Consider the following 20438-nt stretch of genomic DNA (forward strand, 5'->3'; position numbering starts at 1 on the left):
CCGTCGCGCTGTTGCCGTGGTGGTACACAACTGCGGGACAGAGCAGGATTGGGATGGCAAAGCAGGGGGAAACGGCACCCACAGCTCCCCGTGCTGGCAGCTGCTCTAGCAAAGAACCTCAGGGTTTAGGGCTTTCCTGCGTTTGGGCTGTGCAGATCGTGGGATGGGACCTAAAAGCTCGGCTTGTTCCGTCCTGTGCTTATCCCAGGGTGCTCCAAGCCCCGTCCGGCCTGGCCTTGGACACCCCCAGCTCCGGCCCAAGGGAGCATGGAGAAGTCCGTAGGTGGGGCAGCCACAGAATCACAGAATGGTTTGGGACTGGGAGGGATCTTAAAGCTCATCCCATCCCAGCCCCTGCCATGGGACACCTGCCACCATCCCAGGTTGCTCCAAACCCCATCCAGCCTGGCTTTGGACACTTCCAGGGATCCAGAGGCAGCCACAGCTGCTCTGGGCACCCTGTGCCAGGGCCTCCCCACCCTCCCAGGGAAGAAAGTAACCACGTGTCCTAGGAGACAAATCTTCATCCCAAATACTCCCCTGGTAGTATTTCTGATGGTTACTGGGACTGGTTTGCCCCTGGGGAAGTGGAAAATGGGACTTTCCAGCTGCCTGCAATCAATGCCTACATCAATCTCAATGGGATGACATCCAGAGGCTTGGGTGGGATGAACACCTTGGCTTTGTATGGCTCAAATAATCTTTGTATCTGGAAAAAGGAAACTGGGGCAGTGCCCTGGGATTTGGCTGTAAAACCAAGGAGTTGCTTTAGGTCCCTGTGTCCCACCCAATCCTTACGGCAGGTGGCTCCCCACCCTCACAGGGAAGGACTTCCTCCAATATCCCATCAGACCCCGCCCTCTGGCACTGCAAACTCATTCCCCTTGTCCTGGCACTCCCATCCCTTGTCCAAATCAGTGTTTCCCAAGCACACCAAATCTGCTGATTCTAAACAAACCCCACTGAACACAAGAATCTAACACCCACAAGCTACTTCAGTGCAATTTAAAAGAAAACACTTCATATAATCCAGTGTTTCTACATCTCCATATGCAGAATTTGCATTTGCAATACAGGGACCACATGGATAAAATACCTGCAAAGAGCCGGTAGGTTCTTTGGCCTTTTGAAATTTTACTTTTCACACCAGGAGATAGCAGCTCTGGAGGAAGAAAAACAGTCACAAATTAGAAATCCCATATCAAGAGGATCAACTATTTTTCAGAGAAACCAACACTAGCACAAAGGAGAACATTTAATGGAAATTTCTTCTGCAGCCTTTCAAGAATGGTCGTGGCTCTAATAACTGGTTTTCAAAGAAGCGAATTTGCAGGTTTGCTGAACACTGTACTTTATGAAAGGTTTAAAAATATCACCAAAAAATGAAGGGAAAAAAAGACAGAGTGAAAAGATCAGACTTATTCAATTTTTCCCCTTTCATTCCTCCTGTCAGACAATGACAAAATCAGATTCCAAGTCATGCTTACAATCTTAAAGGAAAATTGAAAAATAAAATATTAAGTTAAACAAAAGAGCACTGCCTGACAAGGTCCTTTTCTCAGCTGAGATATGAGTATACATTAACTTTATTTATTCCTATTTGAGCTACTGGGTGGTTAATTGTCAATTTGTCAGCTTAAAACAAAAGGCATTATTTTGGCAAGCTTCAGATGTTGGACAACTTCCAATCTCACACCACTTAAAGTCAGCATCTCTTAGGATATTTGCTAAATAAAGGATCCTTGTTTAAGCTCTGCACTATGGATTGTCTACCTTCAGGTTACATTTTCAATAAAACACCAGTTTCCTTCCATCAGCCACTAATTAATTAAATAATGTGACACGACTCTGAATTAAATTTGTGATAAAAATATCCAGTATTGGCAACAGCCTTGTACAGGGACACAGCCCTCATCCAAGGGGATCACTTCCCATATTTGCCCTCAGCAGCCTATATCCTTACTCCATAAATCCACAGGAAGCTCTCATTTGGCCAAGCCATTGTCTAGGAAGTGCCAAAGGTTTTAAGATCTTTCATCATAAAAAACCCATACAAAACATTCACCCAAATGACCACATTTTCAGGCAACGACAAAGACAAGATCTTGTGGAAAAAGAAGAAAATTGAACCACAGACAGCCCAAGGAAAGACAACATTCTCTTTCCCATGAAGAGGGCGAAATTCTGTTCATAAATCTTTTACCTTTACTGATTTCCAGATCAACAGTGTACTCAATATTCTTGATTAGCTTCTGACATCCACCAGTCTTCTCATACACGAAGCGCTTGAGGTGTAAAACGAGAACGGGGGGCAGCTTTTCTAAGGTGAGTCTTCGACTGATCTCCACCTGACACACACACAGGGAGGAAGAAAACCTGTCATTTTTTGTTAACTTTTTGTTACCTCCTCAAAATTACTCCTTTAAACAAGGAATAAGTATTTCACTGTAAATACTAGCAGCAACTCCCCAGATTTGTTATTACTGCAGTATTAATTTATGATAAATACGTGTTTATGACTTAAAGCCCACGAAATCTTCAATCCTAACGTTGTCTTCAAGGAGAACTCAGTATTTTCGAAGAGAAAAACATGAGTTATGACCACACTTTTCTCTACTAAATAGTGATTTTTATATAATTATAACCAAACAATCCACAAAATTTCTGCCTGGAAACCTGGAACTGAGCTCAGAATTGCAGAACAAAAATGTTTTGCCTTCCTAGAAATGAAGACATAAAAATATTTCTCAAAATAACTGCTTAAGGTTTTTCTCCATTTTTTAATTGAAAAAAATCTTTATTGGTAACCATGAGTATATTATTTTTCAATATATGGCTTGATTCTGCTAGAACCTATTAAGTGTGGAATAGAAACTCTTGGGGGAAAAGTACTATCTCTTTCCAAGGTTCTACAGACAGTATGTTCAATGTTCTTACTACAAACTTTAATACAAGAACAACTATTTCAACTTGAATTTATTTTGAAAAAAAGATCTGGAAGACACTGTGGAAGCTTGTATTTCCATCCAAACTCTGAAATATCAGGCAGCACCTAATTTGAACACCCATTTCTTCCAACCCAGCACTGGGTTGTCAGTCAAAAAACTTTAAACCATTTGCAGGAAAAACCAAAAAAATGAGTGGCAAGAACAACAAGATCTTTGTGGTAAATCATAATGAGCTTGAATTGCAAATGTCTTTTTCACATGGAAAACAACTGGAGAAATAAATGTTCTGAATATTCAAGGCAAACAAATTTCCACTATTCATCTTTAGCTTTTCAAGGAAAATGAATCATCCTTTATCTAATCTTATTCTCGAAAACTTAGATACAGATGTGAATGTCAGAGGGAACACCTACAATTCCAGAGTTATCAAGAGTGCACACAAAATTCCCACGTGAGCAATCCATGCACACCAGAGATGCCTTCACTACTGCCCCCCACAGGAAGCAAGGCAAGGCCTTAGTGAGCGAAGTTTAATTATTCCCCTCTGTGACAAGTTCTCAAACTGCCAAACCAAAGGCAGGCTTTTCCCCCTTGCAAGTACTTTTCTATTGCAATTATTACTATAATGTATTATTTGTAAATAGAAAATAACAAAATATTTACTCTGAAGAGCTGCTTTACTAACAGCATCTGGCAATCCCCAGGAATCATTAACTTGTGATATTGAACATAACATGATGTATCCTTACCACAGGTGAGCCCGTTAATTTAGTACATATTCCAGTAAAATCCCCAATAAATTACTACATCAACTCAAACCCCAGCTATTTACAGGCCTGGCTTTGTTTCAGAGCTGGCATTTCACTGCTGCAGGACACTCTGAAATGGTTTGTACCCCTTTTGTTAAAGTGTGCTCCAACAACTCTTTGTAAAGCCAGAGCTCTATGAAAACCCTTTTAAATGAAGTTTAGCACTTGGCTGTAAATAAGGGGTGAACAGAGCACACCTCTTGCTTGGTTTTTGTGGTGTATCCCTGGACAGACTCTCTTGCCACCAAACTTTCCAAGGCATCCTGCACAGTGCGGATCTTGTCCGACTGGATGTCCAGCTGCAGGGTGAAGAAAAGCTGCAGCGTGGCAGACTCCTTGGAGCTCTGCTGGTAAACAACAGATCTGTGGAGAAAAAAAGAAATCAAAATGTAATAAAGCATGGTTTTCAACCAGACAGAACCTTCAAAGAAGAATGAGTTACTTAAGTAACTCAATTTATGGTTAATTCAAGAACAAATACAAATACAAAGGTTAAACATGGTTTTAACAACAGGAAACCCCCACTTCACCCCAATCTAAGAGGTTTTAACACCCACTAAGAGTATTCTGAATGGGATTGGAACTGAATTGTTTTATTTATGCAAAGTAATTGGATAAGCATCCAAAGTTTAAAGAAAAAGACTGAAAATTTTGATAAAGCATTTAAAAAAAATTCACCTCCTGGCTCTGTTAATTTAGTTTTCCAACAGCTCTTCACAAGTGCGAAGTGCCAGTGCTTATCTGTGTTCTACTGTAAAAATCACAGCTGATTCCACATTCTCCAACAAATATACACAGATTTTTCAGGCACTTCACTAAGACAAATTTCACTGTGATTTTAAATTGTTTGCTTAAATCTTGCCATAGGAAATATGAATTATGCTCCACTGAGGACTGGCAGCTCCTTTTCTTCCCATCATTTTCTGTATCCAGGCTTTGTCCATGTATATTAATTATTATGTTGTTATGCATTACAACGCTCGAAACCAGAATTACAACTGACACAGCTCTGATCCATGTGGCCATGCTGGAGTATTTCCAGGTCAGGAAGGAAATGTTAATGTTCAGATTAATTTTAACATTCAGGATAATCAAAAGAGCAAAGCCCTGAAGCACCAACAGAAAGCCAGGGCAGCTTTATATTGGCACATATATATCCCTCAGAGGAAAGAGAATGCATGAAAAACAGCAGCACCTTTATTTACAAAAATATTATTAGAAATTGTATTGTAACACCTCTACAGAATATTTTCTTCACAAGATATGCAGAAATTGATTTGATAGCAAAACCTTTGCTGGGCTATGATTTCCCTGTAACAATGTCCCTTATTAGGATAATTACAAATCTCAACTGGACATGGGAAAATGCATCATTTTCAATGAAAAATTACTCAGCCACTGCAAGAATTCTCAGGAAAACTTTGTACTTTCCCACTTAAGCCTCATGTTGCTAAGAAAGATTTTACAGGCTGGGGTTTTTTAAGTAATTATGCCTAAATAGACATTTAATAGATTCAAGCCTCTCAAGGACAGCCTAAAAATTCCCAAGTCTGAAGTTTCTCCAGCTAAAAGATGCCAATTTGAATCATCTTCTCCTCACTGCTTTTCCCAGTTTCTGATGCTTTCATTTAGTGGAATTCTACTGGCAGTTTTATATTCAGTCCTTCCTATCTCCACGCCCAGAGGATGAAGCTTTCCAACATCCCATGGGATGCTGTTTCTGTGGTGAGCTGTGCCCTAGTGTGAAGGATAAATAAAGTGGATGTGGTGCCAGGAGATGTTGGATTGGATCCTGTGGTTCTGCTGCTCAGGGCAAGGTTTTGCCTTTTTCCACTCTTGCCTTTGCTTTTTATCATTTTCTGTGCACTTCTACAGAAAACTGCGTCATCTCAGTGTTTTTAATACAAAAACTGATGGAATCATGTAGAGATCTAAACAAATCTGACAAATTCTGATAAATGTGCCCGGGCTATTAACACCACCTTGGGTACGTGAACTGTCGATGCAGGACTCCATCAATACCTACAAACATCTGTCTGCCAAATTCAATGGAAAATACAGTTTTATTTACCAGCTGTCTGGCTCAAAACCCAGTAGAATAAATAATTTCAGAGCATTTCCCAGGCAGAAGGCTCTAGCCCACATTATTCACACTTCTAGACTGAATATCTGGCAACACAGAGAGTCAAACACCAGCAATTAAGTGTCTGTCTCCAATTTAAAAATAATTCAAGTCTAGCAGTTTTGTTTTGCAGTATGTTTTTAGCAAGTGTTTACTTTGCTTTCATTTTAAATTATACATCTCTCCAAACAAGTCAGGAGGCTTCCTTTCCAAAAAATATTCTTTCAGTATCTACTTTCTGCCTTTGTATGGTATCAGACCTGCGTATAAGTAATAACCTGCATTCTTTTCATTCCAGTAACATCTTGTAGCAATTTCCATTTTTCCAGACTTTTTTTGCCTTTAACATTTATTTACTATTAAACACAGCTTTTTTCTCTGGGAAGCATTAAGGGTCTGAATAACTTAAAGTCTACATTTTTTTATTTCACTGTTCCACTGTCAAGATTTAACTCTCTAAATCTCATTCTTTCTCAGTATCCTTATTTGTAACATGAGATGAGACTCCTAAGAGGTCACAAAAATTAGGTAGCTCTAAAATGCTTTGGAATTCTTAGACAGTATTCAAAGCAGAAGTATTTCAAACTCCTCTCCTATATGCAATTCAGGGCTCGGAATATCAAAACAGTCTGTTCACTTAAGACATTTAAAAAGATTCGGCCACTACAAGTCAAGAACTTGTAGGAAAAAGTACTGTACCTTATGTGACCACCAAAAATATCAGTGATTGGAGTCTGGACAAAGTCAGCCTGGCGAGTGACTGAGGACTTGTTGCGAGGTCCCACCTGCTCCCACTCATCCTCACTGCCTTCCCCCTGCTCCTCCTGCTCCTCTTCCTTGGGAACACTCTGAGCCTCGGGGCCGTTGGACACCGACAGTTCTTCAAGTGACCAAGGGAAAAAAAAAAACACACTGAGGTTTTTGACAAATAAAACATCAAGACAGATAAAGGATTTGAAAAGCAAAAAACCCAATACAAATTATTTTCTGAGGATAAAATGTTTTCATAGATCATAGATTTGATAAATAAAAAGGAACATGCATATTGCAGGCTCGCTCCCAGCTGGACACATCCATGTACTAACAGAAGGCAGCTCCCTAATGACTGTAATATGTAAATAGCAAAGTTTGATATATTTTTAGTAGTAAATTTATGGGATAGAAAATTAGAAAGTCAAGTGTTATTCTGGAAAGAGAATTATGCCATTATTAAATACAATTTCTTCTCTGCACAGGTATTTTACAGGGAACCCAACGCTTAGCAAATATTTTCCCAGCCAGTGCCAAAGTCAGGAGGTTATAAACTGCACACAGCTAAGGAACAAAATATGGAATGACTTTATATCCTAAAAAATTTACCCTACTAAAGAGAAACTGGATAACTAGTGATCTGAATTCCATACTTAGGTAAGACTCACAGTATTTTGTTCCAGGGGGTTCAAACTAAAGCCACTATAAAACAAAACAGAATTTTACGCTGCATACAAATTCTAGCAATTCTTTCAAAGTAAATCCTCCTCCACGTTAGTAAGAATTTTAAAATAATTTAGTATGTTGGTTTATATTAGATATAAATTAGCCATTGTTCTAGAAGTCTCCACTTTAAAAGAAAGACCTTAACAGCTGGTTTAAAGATCAGTGAAGAGGACACTGATATATTTTTGAACTTCCATGGAGACAGTCAAAAACCACGGACACTGCAGGTGTTATAAATGACAAACACATCAATGCTTAAGACAAGACTGCTCACCTCGAGTTAGCCCCCAAGAATGCTCAGCTGGGCTCAGTAAAAATGGGTAATATTGAGTTTTGTTGTTCAGGAGAAGCAGGGATGTGACTTATTGTCATTCAGAGTATTGACAGAACTATGATGCCTTTCCAGAAACCCAGTAACTCTTCAGATCATTGGTGAATTGGGCAAAACGGACTCATTTTATCCAGATTTTAAGAAAACAGTATTTGCTAATGTCTGAGTTCTCTAAAACATGACAATCTATCCCTAGCTCGACATCTACTCCAAGCATTGCTCTGCATTCCAGAATCACCGCACAAAAACAGTACTTGAAATGAATTGTTTGCTATAAAAAAAAAATCCACTAACTTTCATTATGTGGAGAGAGAAGTTTCTTGAGGGTCAGCATTTCTTCATGTAGTCCATTGAGGATAAATCCCAAGTATTCTTCAGCATCCTCTTGCCTGCCCTGAACAAAATATTTTTTTCAATTAACTTTATGATATTTTCATGGTTTCCTTTTAACAGAAGGTTCACTGAACATGCAGCTTTCTCCTATTCATTTAGCAACTACTCAGTCAAATGTTACCATGTCAAATAAAGTTTAGATTTTGTTATAACACCTCATTTTTAGCCAGTTAAAACCAAACTGCCCTAAGCAGTAAATACCCACATAAGCTCCACAATGGCTACAAGAATTCTGCATTCTTCCCAATACAAATTCCATTTAACTTGTGAGTTGCTATTTTTTTCCCCCATTTCTTTTACAACCACTACTAAAAGTTGCTGTCAAGCCAATGCCAAATCAAAGGGTGATTTGAATTATTATCTTTCCTTTAAATTGAAATTAAACATGAACAAGTATTTTAAAGTTTCTGGATCTTCAATCAGTCTTAGCTGAATTCCTCATAAAAATGAGCAACTGCTCATTTCTTAAATGTAAATTGATCGGTAACTCCATTATAAAAAAAGATGTTCCATTCCAACAGTAATTTTTCCATTATTCTGACCTATCAAACTGCCAAACCTGTAATTAACATTTTCCTATAATTCAGGTCCCAAGACAGTCGAGCTTCATTACAATGAACTATCAATGAGCTGATTTTAGTGGCATTTGAGCACGGAGCCTGAGGTTTGGCTTTGCAGAGTTTTAATGCCTGTGACTGCCCTGCACTGCGATTCCACAAGTCAAGGATTTGAAATCCCACCTTTTCTGACAGACTTGACTTTATAACCGTCAAGAGCCTGTAAATGTAGGTTGGTTCAAAGGCAGCTCCTGGTCGGATGTCTCTCACTATTTTATCACCTAAAGCTGCAAGGTGAAAGAGAACTAATGTAAGTAACAATATAGAAAAGATTCTTTACATTTTACCTTAACATTCTCTTCACATCACTAGATTTGGAGTCCAGCACTTTTATCTGCAAACATTGTTTTAAAACATCTCACATCACCCTGCACAGACTCCCAGATGGTCAGAAGAAATTAGCAAACACTCTAAAGATTAACAATATCCACAGCCATCATAAAGGAGCACTTCTAGTGCTATTTACATTTTTGCATTTCTTTTGTACTCAAAGAACATTTAAACCTTTTGTGTATTTGCAATTCTAACAGACCACTTGTGTTCACTGCAGAATGAAAAACCCCAAGGAACAGCCTGACAGAATGTTCCACCTAATGGCAATACAAGGCCTCAGAACTATACTTGAAAACTACACAATAAAATGACCTACAAGTAAAATAAGTTGCATAAGCCAGGAAGATTTGTTTTACAGAAAGAAACCACAGAAATGTCTGAACTGTTCGGAAATCACTGGAACAACCAGCTCCTTGTAATATTTCCTTATCATGTTACATAAAGAATAGTTTCAGGAATGTGCTTGTTCCTACAAGCTTCCAATACAACAGACTCTGCTTAAAATTAAGATTAAACAACTGAAACCTCTAAGATAATTTATTTGCATAAAAAAATAGGCCATTCCTCACTCTATAATCATCATTGAGCCTAAATATGTATTTGCAGGAATCAGACACTTCTACAGTTTTCCCACTGGAATCAGAAGCCAGGATAATACTCCTGGAGGCAATCTCCAATTGCTTAAGGGACCTGTTATGGCCCCATTTTGTTCCAAATCAAAGTGAGTGTTCAGGATTTAAGGAGCAGAATTGAGCAATCTGATAAACAAACAGCTGGAAGTATGCAAGGAAGTGGAGGAAAATACAGGGAGTATCAAATGATTTTCTTAGAAAGGGCATATTCTTAGAAGATATCTTCACATTTAAGGGAACTTTCAACAAAAACTGTTCTTTTGGCACTTGTACATTTGGTCTGCCAAACAGAAGAAAAAAAATCTAAAGTGCAACACCTCCCCCAATGCAGATCTTTACCCCAAAGGCTTCTCCCCATCATTTTATGCTTTGTGCTCCTGTTCCCACTCACCTTGCTTTGCTTTAGGAGGTACAGGCATATTAGTGAACTCATTCATTAAACGAACACTGAAACAGAAGGGAAGCAACAACTGGACATGAGCGGCAATTTAAGACTTAGAAGGACAAGTACTAAAATTAGCTTGTTGTCATTCTGACTGCCAAAAGACAATAAAACCAAAGCATATCACCACGAAATCTGGGTGAAGTTCAGACATAAAAATCAACCTGATCATTGCAGTGAAACCCAGGTCTTGGGTTTGGTCTTTGGGCTGGTCCTTGCACCTCTCACACTTCCTTTCTGCATATTAAACACTACATAACACTGGTACTCCCAAAGCAACAGGAATTATCTTCCTTGACAAGCCACGCAGTTGTAAATCACCAAGTTCATTACAAAAGTGTCACCCAAAAACACACAAAAAACTTCTGGATACATATGAACTTCTAACAACAGTCATTGTTAGGTATTCCTGAATGAGTTTAGTCAGATCCCAGACTTTCATTCCTTTTTCCCAAGCTACTTACAAACTGTCTAGCATTGGTGTGGAGGTGCACGGCCTCTGCGATTTGGAATACATTGGAATGGACTTCATTAAATGATACATTGGAGGGCAAGCAACCAAGGCTTGCAGGGTCTATGCAGTGGCATTAAGGAAATATGCACAAAATGGCACCTGTGTATTAACCAAATACTCAATTATATGCAAAATGATATGCAAAATAGAGCTGTATTTATATTATGTAGATCAATCAAAGAATTAAACTGGAAAAGAGGATGAAGCTTTATCACAACATTAACCAGCAATGTACAGAAGTTATACTAAAAAAACACCAGCATCTTGTAACATGCAGTGATTTCACCAACATTTTAATCATGGCAAAAACTTTAGTTAATGGGTAAGGAAACGTTTCATCCAGGAGCAGGAGAGGAAAAGAACCTTCATAGGAAAAACTTTATAAAATTAACCATTTGAAAATTGGCAGGAGAGAACCTGGAACACATTTTCTGAGAAGAATGGAAGAAATCAGCTGAAACTTAAAGGTGCTGAGTCACCCCTGCAACCAAAGCAAAACCCACTGAGATGCGAGACATTCTGCACTGCAAAGAGTTGGGAGCAACCTTGAAAACTCCAGAGTGTGCTGGAAGAGTAATACTCTAAAAACATCACAATCTATGCTAGTTGGTGAGAGCAGTGAACAGAGGAAATGCATTTAAAAAATGGAGGGAAAGGGAAATGACAAAAAAAGGCATTGATCTCAATAGCTGAAGAGTGAGATTAATTTGATTCCTACAGTGTGCAAAAACTGAGTAATAAATTCCCATGTAAAACTTCAAGATTGAAAAATGGGAGCTAAGATGTAGTGTATGTAACCAAATGAGTGCAGAACTGGTTATATAAGATAAAAGCTTTAGTTTAAAGCACAGTCGTTGGTCTGGAAATGGTTTATTAGGGTCTGCCATGATCAGTCTTGAAATTGATGTACAGTATTTTTCACTAGCAGTACCAGCACTAGAAGTATCCCAAGTGTCACTTGCAGTAGCCTTGCTGACATGGGAGATAATTTTTTTAATTATTAATTATTAATTTTTAATTTATTATAAAAATATTGATTTTTAAATTGTTTAAATTATTTTTATTAATATCATAATATAGCACTGAGGGAGGGTGCTTTCTGCTTCTCAGGGTAAAAGTTATTTTTGCAGGGGAATACAACTCATTAAGAGCAAGCTCATCTTCCATATGTAAGGTTGTAGAAGGATTAATTTAACTGGTGCTTTACACAGGTGATACGACAGTGACAACCTGCTCACCACAAACCCAAATGATCCCCCTTACACTGCAAAACAAAGCCCAAGAGTAAGAACAGTTACTTCAAGTGCAAAAGAGAAATAACCACTTAAATGGATGCACAGAGCCATGGGGGAACACTGCTAGGAATTAATTACAAGGCTTTCGGTCAGGAGAAGCTACAGTTCTGAAATATTCTGACACAGGTAACAAACTGCAAACAGGATTGCAGGGGAACCCTGCACACCAGGTTCAACGATCCAAAATCCCCCTGGATTTCTGGCTGCTACACTTCAACATTTTAACCACAGGAGCGGGATCTGGGAAAACAAACACTTTTATAAAATACTTACCAGAACAATCCAGAAAAACTCTGACAGATATAATATACAAATATTAACTTAAGAGCATTAATTTTTTTCCCAGGGAAGGATACAGCATTGATGTAGCACCAGTTTCCTTTGTTGATCAGCCCTCGGGGTTGCAAAGACACTGGTTTATGTATTAGTCTTACATTTTCCAGTATTTCTGCAGAATGAGAAACAGTAAATTGAGCATCAACAAAACTCACGTGGCCATCAAGCAAATATCCGCTGCAGCATTACACAGTAATTCAAATCAATGAACAAGATTCCCAGAAACCTCAGCAAATGATTTTCACTCCATTTAACCACTGCTCACATTCCAAATCAGACGTTATTTCTTCCACTGAAGACATCCCGGGATTCGGATCAGGAGATGCTGGTACAAAACCGATCACTGTCATTCCAAAACAAGACCTACTGATTTGGATGTTTGTTTACCTAAATCCAGATATTTTATTTATATTGCTACATAGATACATACATAGATATAAAATGCCATTAGCTGGAATCACTTGTCACCAGTTTTATGAAGCTTTTCCCACATGTTTCTGCTTTGAAGAGATGAAGCCAACGCAGCGGTCTCAGTTTAGAAGTTTCACCATTCACTGTCTTACAACAAAATCATCTCAGTGCAAACACACAGACAGATGTGCTCTGTTCTTCAGAACAGCCTGTTTTATTTAAGACTTCCAAAATCTATGAGATAACAGCCTTATATAACAGAATTCCTACTCTTTCCTGATTTCAAAGTGTGCAGCAAAGGCCCAAGTTTAAAACTTAGAAACCACTGCACATTAGTCTGTCCCAGTTATGAAACCAAGAGCAACACAGGCAGCTTTTCCAGGAATCCTGACCTGTTATTTAGGTACCTAAATAAGAACTGTTTGAAGAAAATATTGGAGCTCATACGCTTTAAACTTGCAAAATAAGGACAAGATGTATACAAGACAAAATACAAATTGCAAGTAAATATAGCAATTGTATACCGAGGGGGTTATTTATTTTTGTAATAAATGGGAGGGGCTCTATTACCCATAAGCTGGAAGAGTTTGAACTCTTCATTAAAGGACTAAACAGATAAAATGACATGACATAGGTACAAAAACAGAAGTACAAAGCTGTAACTAAGCAGAGGAGGTGGCAGAACTGCAAACAAAATCCACGTCGTTCTACTTCCAAGCTATCTCCCTATCTATAAGATCATATTTCCTACAGGTAACGCCAGCTCTAACCAAATAGAAGTGACAAAAAAATAGAGAATTTTAAGTTCAGTTGTCTATTACATCAAGAACATGCCACCTGAAAGAGCAGACCGCAAAGAAATGTAAAATGGAAGATGTAGCACAGATGCAGAAGATTCTTTTCTATGAGGGTTAAAATATGTTATTAAATTACTGCTAAAGTACTTCAGAATGTATTGTTAGAGCAGCAACATTTGAACTGTGTTCACACATACAGTATTAACTCATCACTGTTGAAAATAAGGATAGAAGTAATGGGAAAGTTTCTGTTTTTCGTGTCTATCAATAACTTTTTACATTAACTCTTTTCTTCTCTATTTTTGCATCATGCTAAATAAAGATATTATTAGGACCTTTAGCATCCTCTTGTGGTCACAAAGTTGCTTTGTGGACAGGCTCCAGTGCAATTCCTGGGAGTTTTGCTTCTTTTAACAAAGGCTTGGGTTTGTGTACAGCAATTACATTCAGTAGCACATTTCCAATCTACATCAAACATTTACACGGTAACAAGAACAACTTTTACAAGAGTATCAGAAGAAAAATACACTTACAACCGTGAGAAAATCTTAAAAGTTCAAAACCTGTTGGAAAGCTCTTGTCATTACCCAGAAAATTCATTTCTTTTGGAGGGTGCTGACTTGTGAAATGAGGCAATATTTAGATATTTCTGTCGGTAAACAGAAAGCATTTTGCTAAAGTTCATTCACTGGGTTCTGTTATAACAAATATCTCTCAATTTTTTTTTTAAAAAGGTGATTTCCTAATCAAAGCAAGTCCAAAATTTAGTGAGAGAAGCCCTGTGGATACGGTGTCCATGCTGAAGAGATAAAGGTGGTTACAAGTTAGGAATTGAACACTTGGCTTAAGGCCCTGATTTAAAGAACATTGTGTCTGTCACTCAGATCTTTCCTCAAATCTGGGCAGTGACTAAAAACTGAACACTTGGCTTAAGGCCCTGATTTAAAGATCTTTCCTCAAATCTGGGCAGTGACTAAAAAATCCCAGGACAACACTGCTGGGATGACTCTAAACAAAAACATTTCTGTAAGAATGCAGTTTGAATGTGCAAGAGGCTGCGTTTCTGAGGTTTATAAACCCCCCCAGACCCTGGATGTCTCCACAACTCCTTGCTCTAAGCATTTACCCACCTTTACAATGAGAAAAAAATCTTCTACTATGTAACACTGAAACACCTTTCTTACAATCTGAACTTATTTTTTGTTAATCACTAGTCTTGGCAGAACTGTGAGTTGCCATCTTCTTTATGAATTTGTTTTGTGCATTTTGATTTACATCCATGGTCACTCCAACAAAATCATCTGACACAAATTAAATCCAAATTTTCCATATTTGCCCACATGGTGTTTAAATCTTACTTCCATTTTTGCTGCTGCACAGTGAAATTTTCCTTCAGAAGGAATGCCCAAAGACTGCCATTGCATCAAATTCTTAACAGCAGAATTAAGTTATCTTCCATGTTTTCCATGTAAATTGTTATTAACACACACTGGGAAAAAAAACAACAAACTTTGTCTTCTTCAGCAGTACTAAAGACACCCATCAACTCCCTAAAACTCCCAGATCCTTTTCTCTAATACTTCTACAATTAGTTTGTCACATTGTACTTGCATTTGGTTTCTGTTCTGCTGTATCCTTCCATACTTGAATTTACTGGATTCCCTTCCTTCTAATTTAAAATCATTCCGGATTTAGTCAGATCTTAAATGTTTCTGTTCTTCGATTCATCTGAAATCCTGCCTGCTGTAAACAGATTTTATGGGCACTGTTACCTCCATCATCCAACAGTGAAAACACTGCAAGAGAACAGGATTCAGAAAATGGTTTTAGATTCTTTCTCTGCAATTCTTCCTAAGATTACCAAGAACAGTTAAAAGACTACTCAGAGAATTGACAGTTTTCCAAACACTTATTTCTTAGCTTATTTACAGCATTACATAAGGCATTATTAATTATCAGGTTATAATTGTAGGGGACCAACTGTGAAATGTGGCAAGTAAAGCCTTGAAGAGTCTTATTTTTTACCAATACCATTTATAACCTTACTATCCCTTAGATATTCATTATTAAATGTTTGTTCTAGCATCTAAATTAGGCTGTGGTGCACAATTACTACAGTTGCCCCTTTCTAAACACACAAGTGCAGCAGCTGCACAGCTGATACATCTTGGACACTTGTTAAAATTAAGTCTTCAGTATTTCTCATCAAGATTAACATGAAATCTGTCTGTTCTATTTATTTTCTAGTCCTGGTCACCTCCTCACCTTGTGTAGCTTGTGTCTAAATTTGAGGCCAAAGAAACGACAGATCTCTGCAGGCTGAATCAAGCAGCATTACATTATCTTCAAGGTGGCTGTGAATCGTTAACCTCTCTCTGTTGAAATTTGTCCCTGGAAAAGCAACTTCACCTCTTGTGTGCTGAGCACCTGTTCTAAATAAAAGCTGTACAGAAGGACCTCAGCACTCCAACACTGGGTTGTTTGTTGATTTGATTTATTAATTTTGCCTGTTAACTCAAGATACTGCAGGTGTAGAGTTTACCTGTGTCCAGCACCCAACGGCACTTGGGGTCAAAAATTCATTCCCATTGGCATGAGTTGAAGCTGCTGAACTCCCAGCAAATCCACGAGGATGATCTCAACTCAGGCACAGAGAAAACAAGGCACCCACCAGCAGCTCTCTCTGACAAACACACAGACCTCTATGTACCCTCACACAGTGATGCTCACCAAGGCAGGAGATTTGGAATTAAATATGTACAGAACAGAGCAAACGACCTGTCTGGAAATCACGAACTGGAACTCCTGTAACACATTTTTGAGTGTGGGTGTATGAACAAAGCACTCAGGTACCTGCTTTCCAAACAGGACAGAGAACACTCAAGTACATATAAAGAAAATAAAGAAAAACACCTTTTTGCACACAGCAAAGCACTGATTACATGGCATTCAGACCTTCAAGTGAACATTTTACACTGAAAGCAGCAGCATCTGAATTACAGGAATTGCAGCATTAGCTCCTACCTAAATCAGCTACAATGAGCAGATGAATTTCTTGTATCTATACTCAGATTATTCCTCTGCCCAAACAGCAAGCTAATAGTGAAGGTGCAGAAGAAAATGGGATAAAAGTTACATTTGTGTTTTACTGCATTGAAGACAAAATAAAAAGCTCTGCTCCCACCTGGTGGCAAAAAGTAGTACAGAAACAGTGAAAGTCTAGAAAGTTAACTTAGAACTGGAACAACCTGGACAAGATAATAAATCTTTTCCATTTATAATGGCAAGCAATCCTAGCTTTATGACTGTCACAAAATAGTTTTAAGTTAAAAATCATTACCAAATGATAGATTGAGATTTTAAGACAACATTCTTCATATGGGTTCATACAGACTGTAATCACCTGCTTTTATATATATATATATATATATAAATACAGTGTTTGTGACACCTAAGTGGAAAACACTCTGAAATATTAATTATTCTGACAGCTTTTCTCTCAACAGACAATTCTGAGTAATGAAACCATTGCTGAGCAAGGAGGGAAGGAGAGGCAGCACACACTTCTGGGCACTCTGAACATCATCTCCAGGTCTGTTAAGAGTGCAAATCTGACTTGAAGCTGTCACATTGAAAACAGCACTGTACTTGTAAATTAGCTTGTAGCATAAACAGCAGGATTCTGCACAAGCCTTCTCACACATGGACCACTTCACAGATTTAAAATAATTACTTTGCTTCAAACACTCATGAGTCAGTGACACAAAATGCACCCAACTGGGAGAACTTAACAGTTTCTGGCTGAATCTGTACAAACAACCTCCTGCACTTTCTAGCATTTCCCATTAGGAAAAATATGACAGGACCAGGAATCAAAGCCTTTGGCATCACTCATTCCCTGTCCTGATGTCCCCTCTGGACAGCCCCTTAGGGTAATTCCTCAACTGGCAATAGCTAGCACTGGTTATGGATAAAGCAATACTGTTTGTAATGGTTAAAGATAATGCTAAAATTGGAAGGACAGACCTCTCAAACAGCATCTTCGTAAATATGATATTTCCTGAATAGAAATTTCTGAAGCAAGACCTATGTAGACATTACACTTCAACTGCTGTTTAGTGCCCAGGAATTTCAGCTACTTTGGTATAAAAATAGTAACACTCTTCCTGTAATGGAATACACTGCAAAACTGTAAATACTGGACAATATAACACACCGTTTTCAGAACAAACCTTTCTAACATATTCTCCTTTTTATAACAGCACAGAGCTGAACACAACCAGCCTATTTCAAACCACAGATCACTTGCACAGACTGTCTGACAAGTTGTTTGACAAGCAGCAGTAGTTTCACCGTATCTGGGATAATGACATGGCAATGCCTGGTTGGAATGTTTACTCAGGGGGATACAAATTGGCTTATTCAAATGACATCCTTCATGCAGTGTTTGAACAGTCGGCTCATTTACCAGAGGAATGTTCTCTATCAATATTGCACACTCCTGTTTACAAGCAGAGTTAATACCCTTCCAGTGTAACATCCACTCGTGTGTATTAACTATACCTGCAATCTTTATGGCTACAGGATCCTCTGAAACTGGAACAGGTCCCTCTTTGACTTCAACCTGTTTTTCAGGGACCAGAGGAGATGTGGCAGGAGGGGTATACTTAGTCTCAACATAGACCACAGATGTGGAAGCAGAGGGCTTGGAATTGTGAAAAAGACTAGCCCACGATTTTGCAGGCTGATTAACAGGGACTGATCCTGCAAGCGGGACCGTTGCCTCAGTAGTAGGTGAAGCTTCCTCAGGCTTAGCTTGGTCTGAGTCAGTGCTTTCCACAGTGTGCAATTCTACCCCATTGGCAGCTGTGTCCTCACCAGAGGATTCAAGTGTTTGTCCATTAGTAACGCCAAGAGTTTCAGTAGTATCAGTACCAGCATAAGACTGTACAACAGCTGTCCTTAGGGGGCTATCTCTGATGGCCTCTGAGGGGAGGCAAAACTGTTCAGAATTAGGAAGGCGGCATACCTCGGGCTGCCCGGCAGTCCTGCCGGGGGCTGCGGCGCCGGGCTCGGCACACGCAGCTCCGGCCAGGAAGTCCAGAGAGCTGGCGGGGCTGCTGCAAGTCCTCGGCGTGGCCAGGGAGGGGAGGTCTCCTGCCAGCTCCGTGTCCTCCGTGCTCAGGCTGTTGAGCCCGGCGGCCGTGGCGTGGCCGTTCACCAGCGCCTCCGGGGCAGCCACGCCGTCAGGGACATCTTCCAAGTAACTGTAGTATCCAGGGGGTCTTTTTTTCTTCTTTTTCCGCTCCCTCTGCCCAAGGCCTCCAGCCAAGCTGTCGTTTTCAGCGTTGGAGCCGCTGTCCAGAGCCAGGGTGGGGTCACTGAACTGGCAGTCAATGGAGTTGTAGTTTGTGTCGCTGAGAGCATCATCTGGAGTTTTCTGAGCAGGTGCACAGCTGAGAATGAATTCTGGAGCCTGAGGATTCAGAGTACTTGAAATACTGTAGTCGGTGTTATTTAGGACAGATGACTGAGTCTCAATAACTTCATTAACACCAAATTCAATTCTCTGATACTCTTCCCCTGGACAAGAGAAAGCAAATCTGTTAAGAGAATCACACTGAATCAAAAAGCTACAAAAACAAGGAAAAAAACCTCCCTATTTTCCTGTAACTCCAAAAACAAACTACATTTCCCCAAACAAAAGTAATTCTCATTCTCAATCATGAAGGCTTTCGTAAGATCATTTTCTTAAAGATTCAGGTTTTCTTAACTGGAGTTATGTAATTTCCAAATCACTGCACAGCTCCTGCATATAACCCCTATTAAAGTCACCTCTTAAGGAAAACTATTAAAGTCCAATGACTATAGGAATAATCTGCAATAAATTAATTATTGGATAATTGCCTATAAAATATGGTGTAATACTTTACTCCATGCTTTTTCTCAAGCCAGTCTGTTCAACTGACAATGACAAAATCTAAGCCTTTGCCTTTTTAACTTTTCTCCATCTGAGGTTTGGTTCTTGAGGGGCTGGGTTTGGTTTTCCTGATGTGATTTATCACAATCAAAGATTTATCACAATCCTTAATAACAAAAATATTTTCATTAATTGCCTGGAACACTGCAATTAAAGCTTTTGTGGAACACTGCAATTAAAGCTTTTGAACCTCTAGGCTCACTGATAACTTCTTTAATTTTATCACAATTGGATTTGTTACTATGTAAGAGTAATGATACATACAAGTCCAGGATTTTACGACATGAAATACAACAGATACTCCTCAACATAAAATCAACATTCAACTTGTATATAGGAGTTGTATTGAAAAAATATGAACAGGTTTTTTTGTTTTATTGATTTATTTATTTGCCTTGGAACTAAAGAAACACTAAGAAATATTCTCATGGCACGCTGCAGTATCACAAAATATTTTCAGTCACCAAGTTCTGCAATTTCATGGAATTTATTGTTATAATGTATGTGTGCTAACTGGTAACACTGAATACTTCAGCTACAACTATTTCTGTAACTATCAAAGATAGAAAATTAATGAAACAGTTTCAGGAATTTTGAAGGTAAGTTGACATTTTAAAGCTCTGTAGGTCTTTATGGTATCTATGTTACTGTTTCAAAGACATTACATTTTAGTATTTTGTGTTTCCTCAACAATGGGGGCTGAAACACACACTGCCAATTTTTAAGACTTGCTGCAGAACCAAACAACATTAGATATTAATTCCAAAGGAATGTAAGTGGATACACCACTAAACTTTTAAGACTTTGTGCAACTTACATTATGCATGACATGCCAACAAATGAATATTTTCAAGTACACCACAGACTCACTAAAATGAGGTGGATTTTTTTTTAAACACAACAAAAAGCAACCAACAGGTCCCAGAAAAGAAGTTATTCATTCACACATCTAAGGAAATAATCCTATGGGAAAACAATCTAGTGGAGGATATTTTGATATAC

The 20438-nt window shown here is 38.7% G+C and overlaps 1 protein-coding gene across 1 annotated transcript in view; it reads right to left on the minus strand.

The window, feature by feature from the left end:
* The window catches only part of USP10 (ubiquitin specific peptidase 10), a 44499-nt gene that overhangs the window by 1074 nt on the left and 22987 nt on the right, over positions 1 to 20438 (minus strand). Inside the window, exons 4-14 of the mRNA XM_008638830.1 lie at positions 18020 to 19039; positions 12269 to 12360; positions 10568 to 10677; positions 10053 to 10108; positions 8820 to 8923; positions 7981 to 8080; positions 6579 to 6759; positions 3955 to 4120; positions 2204 to 2348; positions 1097 to 1162; positions 3 to 30 (exon numbers count right to left, since the gene is read on the minus strand). Coding sequence (XP_008637052.1) covers positions 3 to 30; positions 1097 to 1162; positions 2204 to 2348; positions 3955 to 4120; positions 6579 to 6759; positions 7981 to 8080; positions 8820 to 8923; positions 10053 to 10108; positions 10568 to 10677; positions 12269 to 12360; positions 18020 to 19039 — 2068 coding nt within the window. The remainder of the gene's footprint in view (positions 1 to 2; positions 31 to 1096; positions 1163 to 2203; positions 2349 to 3954; positions 4121 to 6578; positions 6760 to 7980; positions 8081 to 8819; positions 8924 to 10052; positions 10109 to 10567; positions 10678 to 12268; positions 12361 to 18019; positions 19040 to 20438) is intronic.

The sequence above is a fragment of the Corvus brachyrhynchos genome, unplaced genomic scaffold, assembly GCF_000691975.1.
Source record: "Corvus brachyrhynchos isolate BGI_N302 unplaced genomic scaffold, ASM69197v1 scaffold26, whole genome shotgun sequence".
Classification (NCBI taxonomy): Eukaryota; Metazoa; Chordata; class Aves; order Passeriformes; family Corvidae; genus Corvus; species Corvus brachyrhynchos.